Here is a 6,000-nt window from a genome sequence, read left to right on the forward strand (position 1 = left end):
GAGGAAGAGGGGACAAAAACTTTTCTTTTAATTATTTGTGTATATGTGTGAATACACATGGACCACAACGCATGTGTGGAAGTCAGAGCACAACTTGTGGAGGTTGGTTCTCTCCTTCTACTGTATGGGTTCTGGGGTTCAAACTCAGGTTGTCAGGCTTGGCAGCAAGGGCCTTTACCCACTGAGCCATCTCACCAGCCCTAGCTGCAGAATCTTTATCACATGGAAGTGTGGTATATGCTACTTTGGTGGGATCCCATGAAGCAGACTTCTGATTTTTATTCCTTTATGTCACAAAAATATTAATCTGCCAAGACCACAGGCTGGAGGCATGTAAACAAGGGGAATAAATGCACTCTCACAGTTGTGGAGTCTGGAGGTCCAAGATCAAAGTGCTGGTAGATTTGGTTTCTGCTGAACACCTACTTCCTGGTTCCTTTTTTCAAAAAAAATTGCATATTATTTTTATTTTATGTGTATGCATGTAGTGCCTTACATGTATGTAAGCGCACCCGTGTCATGCAATGCCTGCAGAGGACAGAAGTGGGCATTGGATAACTGGAGTTACAGACAGTTATCAGTTGCCATGTGGGTGCTGTGATTCAAACCTGGGTCTTCTGTAAGAATAGCCAGTGTTCTGAACTGCTGGACCATCTCTCCAGCTCCCTGGTTCCTGTTTTGCTGTGTTCTCTGGGAGCAGAACTGGCAAGGGAGCTCCTGGTGCATCTTCTATCAGGACACAATCCCTTCTGACCGAATCACTTTCTGAAGGCCCTTCCTTGGAAATACTGTTGCTTGGGGGTTAAGGTTTCAATATATGAATTGGAGGGAGACATACACATTTTATTTATAGCGCCATTTTTAGCTCACAGGTTGTACAAAAATAAGCATCTACTGAATTTGGCTCAAGGCCCGGCATGGGCCCATCTACACATGGATAGACATCAGAGAACAACCTGCTGGAGTTGATTCCCTTCTTCCACCATGTGGGCCCTAGAGATGGAACTCGGGTTGTCAGACTTGGCAGTGGGCAACTATACTCACTGAGCCATCTTGCTGGCAACTCCTGACTTTAAAAAAAGTTTTTCTTATTTATTTTTATTTTATGTGTATGCATGTATTGCCTGCATATAGGTAAGTGCACCCATGTTGTGCAATGCCCGCAGAGGTCAGAAGAGGCTGTCGGATCCCCTGGGACTGGAGTTACAGACAGTTGTTAGCTGTCATGTGGGTGCTGGGATTCGAACCCGGGTCTTCTGCAAGAACAACCAGTGTTCTTAACCATGGGGCCATCTCTCCAGCCCCCTCCTCCTGACTTTTTTTAAGTATCTGGATTTAGGGTATCAACAGATCACTGAGATCTGGAAGACTAGAGAAGGGTCTCTGTGAAATCAGACAGACTTGGCTGGAAGCCTAGCTCTATCCTAGTGGTCAAGTGACCTCGGACACATGTGACAACCTTTCTAAGGCCCAGCTTCCTGGTACATTGGAAGGGGGTTAAGAACAGCAGCGTTAAGAACTTGCTCAGATGATGGGAGTGCTGTGGGACCTGAGGACACAGAGAAAGCACCCAGAGCCTCCACCAGGCAGGAAGTGCTGAGCAAGTGACAGCCATCGAGACAGAGCAAGTGACATATCAGATAACAGCCTGAGCAAGGGGCCAATTTGTCTTTAGAGCCTACCTGGAATAGCTGATTGATTTGATGCTTTACTCAAAATCCCCTCTAATCACCTGATAAACACCAATAAATGCTCTAATGATTTAGGACTATGAAAAGAGCTGAAAACATAGCAGGTCACATATTGCATTGAATGATAACATCATCTCCCTGGCGTCAAGGAGATCCCCTTTATGCCATCTCTACTTGATCTTTCCTTGGGTGACTAGGGGACTCAAAACTTCCATTGCCCTGAAAATACCTTATGACTAAAGCATCAGCCAAGTCTCTGACTCCCGATCAAGAAAACTGAAATCAAATTCGTATTTGTTGAAACTCAAGGAAAATGAGGAAGAGGCAAGAGGTTCAGCTTGTCTATGACAAAATTTGATTAGCCATGTCATTTGTTAATGATTCCCAAGAAAGGCAGTGGAAACAATGCAGGTTCCTCAAACAGGGCAAGAGCGAGGTCTACGCAGATACAGAAGTACGTGGCAACCTGCATTGTCCAGTGGTTATAAAAATAGTAAAGTCTGGAGAGGCAGAAAAAAGGGGTGGTTATCACTGTGGAACAAGAGTTAAACAGTTCTCAAACTCCTCTTTAATGACCAGTATGAGGTTAGGCATGGAGCTCAGTTGGTCAAATGTGCTTAACGTGCATGAAGCCCTGAGCATGATCCCGAGCACCACACAAACCAGGCAGGGTAGCACACATCTATAATTCTAGCACTGGGAAGGTGGAGGAATGTGGCTCAGGAGTTCAAAGTCATCCTTAGCTACAAAGCAACTTTGTGACACATGAGACTTTGTCTAAAATAAAAAGAATAGAAAAAAATAAAGAAGTTGTAGCTTGGTCCCATCTCTTTTAAATTACAATAAACAAAGGCAGTATTTAAGTGAACTCAATAAAAACCAAAACGAACAAATAAAAAACAACATTAATATAGCCAGGCATATGGCTTGCACTTGTAATCTCAGCACTTCGGTGGCAGAGGGAGGGGGATTATGAGTCCAAGGCTAATGTGGGCAAGACCCTGTCTCAATTAAAAAAATAAAAAATAAAGTAATATAACCAGGTCAGGCGTGGTGGTTCACACCTTTAACCCTAGCACTCAGAAGGCAGAGGCAGGTGGATCTCGTGATTTCAAGGCCAACCTGGTCTATATAGTGAGTTCCAGGCCAGCTGGGGCTACAGGGAGACCCTGTCTCAAAAAAAGACCAAAATAAATAAATAAATAAATAAATAAACAAACAAATAAATAAATAAATAAAATAACTAAGAAAAACATTAAGACTATGGTATTTCTGAGCTGTCTCAGGCTAGAATTGGTGCTGTCTTCATGGGGTTGTTGTGACAGTAATAAAAGAATACTCCTTAGAGGACTCTGGCCAATGCCAAATGCAGAGTAGACTGTCAGTCAGTGACCAGACATTCTGTTAGACTACTAACTCAGTTTAAGAAGGCACATCCCGGGGCTGGAGAGATGGCTTAGCAGTTAATAGCACTGACTGCACTTGCAGAGGACCTGGGTTCAATTCCCAGCATCCACATGGCAGCTAACAACCATCTGTAAGCCCAGTTCCAAGGGATTCGACACCCTCTTCTGACTAATGCAGGAACTGCATGACATGGGGGCACTTACACACATGCAGGCAATACACATAAAATAAAAATAATAAATAAAATATTTTTAAAAAGAAGTTCCGGATGTGGTGATACATGCCGTTAGTCCCAGCACTTAGTGAGTTCCGGGTCAGCTGGGGCTACAGGGAGACCATGTCTCAAAAAGACCAAAAATAAATAAATAAATAAAATAAAAAGGCGGGGGGGGGCATGATACCCCCCACCTGTGTGGCAGAATCTAGGCAGGAAATGTTTTCTCCTTTGGGGGATATTGACTGTGAGTTCTGATAAGAAATATTTTTTATTTATTCTAGGCCAAACAGTTGATCTTTGTTCAGTCCTTAGAGGGTGAGAAAGAAAAATCTAGATTCCCATAAAATTAACAAATATGTAGATTGCATCAAAAAACTTCAGAGGACAACTTTTCCTCTGTAGGAAAGGCTACAATGCTTCTTTAACTGAAACATTCTTGCTCCTGTCCCAGGTCCTGTTGGTCATTCATTTCTTTGTTTTTAATTGACCGAATACACCCTATGTATAAGACACTGTGCCAGCAAATTTAAAAAAAAACAAAGAAACAAAAACATATGAAGTTTCAGGGATAGAGGTGTGGCTCTGTGGTATAGTCCTTACCTGGAATGCTGAGGCCCTGGGTTTGATCTCTACCACAACAAGGGGAGAAAAGTGGGATTTTATCCAAATCTCTTCACTATATTCTAGAATAGATTCTTCTCAAAATTACTTATGGAAATGCTGCCTCTCTTTGGGTTCAACTCCAAGGAGACACGAGCTCGTGGACAGGTATTCTGTATGACATTTTGATATTTTCATTACCTGATAGCCTCGGGCGATGTTTCAAATGGAACATTCCTGTTGTACTGGGCATCAGAAATGTAGGCAACTGCCAGGAGAAGGTCCTGTTCCCCACGGAGAGGAAGCAAAGGGAGAAAAGAGTCAGAGCCGGAAAGCACACTTTTCCTTCTCCTTTATGAGGCATTAAGTGAAGGCGGTCCTGGCGCCCCTCCCTCCAATCGCTATCCCTAGAAGTGATATTATTGCCTTGATGACTTCTGTGCCCAACTCTTTAAATTCTTGAAATAAATCTTCTAATAGTCAATTCACTCAGAAGATGTATGGATGGAAATGAAGAACATGAAAACTTGTCAACACCATTAATAGTAAGCAACTGCAAACAGAACTCAGAAGTGATCACTGCATAGCCAGTGTTATGATTTGACTTTGATTTTTTGAGACAAAGTCTCACTGTGTAGCCTTGACTGGCCTAGAACTCACTATGCAGACCAGGTTGGCCTCAAACTTACATAGATCTACCTGTCTCTGCCTCCTGAGTGATGGGATTAAAGGTGAGCACCACCATGCCCGGCTCAATGTTATGGCTGAGCCCTCTGAGATCTAATTAACTCTAAAACGCACCTCCACAAGGACTCTGACCTTATGAATGGATTAATCCATTGATAGGTTCACAGCTTAATGGGTTTTTTGGGGGTGGGGGGGTTGGCTTCCAGGAGGTGAACAGCTATGTTCCAACACACACTCGCCACCATGATGTCCTTGCTCACCTCAGGCCCAGAATCAAATGACAGAGCCAAATGACTATCGGTTGACACTGTGAGCCAAGATAAATCTTTCCTCCTTCAAGTTAATTTTCTCCAGTATTTGCATAGTGATGAAAATGTCACACCATTAGAATGGCTAAAATAAAAAAGACTGATCGTACCAAGTGTTGGCAAAAATGCAGAGTAACTCGAACTCTGACACATTGTTGACAGAAGTGGGAAATGGTGGGTTTACTTTGGAGAACAGTTGATAGAGCATTAAAAAGTTTAAAAAGTGTGACCCAGCCATTCATTCTGTTCCTAAGTACTTACCAAAAAGTAAGCATCAGTCCATGCAAAGTCATGGTACACCCCCAGTCCAGGAATGTGGCATGTGTCAGACACACTATTTAAAGGCTGCCCATGACATGGGTGCACTTACATACATACACTCATACACATATAACAAAATAAAATAGATTAAAAAAATGAGGGTTCCCAACACTCTTTTAAAAACCAAAACCAAAAGAGTTGATGAGGGACAACAAGCACTGTAAAAATGCATGATCCTTTTTGAATTATGTCTTCTCAAGGCTGGTATGACAATTCTTTCTGTGGTTGTTGTTTTGGTGTTTTGGCCTGTTTGTTTGTTTGCAGGGCTAAGAATCAAGCTGAAGGCAAGCTCTCTACTACTGAGCTGTACCCTCAAGCTTTGGTATGACTATTTTTAAAAGTAATTTGTTAAAACCTAAGCAGTGGGCCTGGAGAGATGTCTCAGTGGTTAAGAGCACTTGCTGCTCTTGTAGAGGATCCAGTTTGGTTCCTAGCATACACATGGCAGCTCACAAGCATCTTTAACTCTAGTTCCAGGAGATCTAATGCCCCTCTTGTGGCCTCTGTTGGCACTACACAAATGTAGTGCACTTACATACATGCAGGTAAAATGTTCATATACATTAAAAAAAAAACCTAAGAAGCACCTATGTGCTTAATAGTAAGTGATTTTCTTTGATATACTTAAACAATGTTAATAGAAAAAATTTCATATCAATTATCTTTCCACTGAGCATCTTTAACATTGAAGAGTAATATAATCCCCAGGACCAGAATAGAAATCTATTTCAGGCAGAAAATGCCTAACATTGGTAAGACTTTGTTTTTA

The 6,000-nt window shown here is 42.2% G+C and overlaps 1 protein-coding gene across 1 annotated transcript in view; it reads right to left on the reverse strand.

The window, feature by feature from the left end:
- The window catches only part of LOC103741887 (two pore calcium channel protein 2-like), a gene marked incomplete at its 3' end in the record, with an annotated part of 33,169 nt that extends 31,006 nt beyond the window's left edge, over window positions 1-2,163 (reverse strand). The window contains 1 exon segment of the mRNA XM_017800534.1: window positions 2,078-2,163. Coding sequence (XP_017656023.1) covers window positions 2,078-2,163 — 86 coding nt within the window.
- Between the last annotated feature and the right edge of the window lie 3,837 nt (window positions 2,164-6,000).

The sequence above is a fragment of the Nannospalax galili genome, unplaced genomic scaffold, assembly GCF_000622305.1.
Source record: "Nannospalax galili isolate Female #2095 unplaced genomic scaffold, S.galili_v1.0 scaffold2940, whole genome shotgun sequence".
Classification (NCBI taxonomy): domain Eukaryota; kingdom Metazoa; phylum Chordata; class Mammalia; order Rodentia; family Spalacidae; genus Nannospalax; species Nannospalax galili.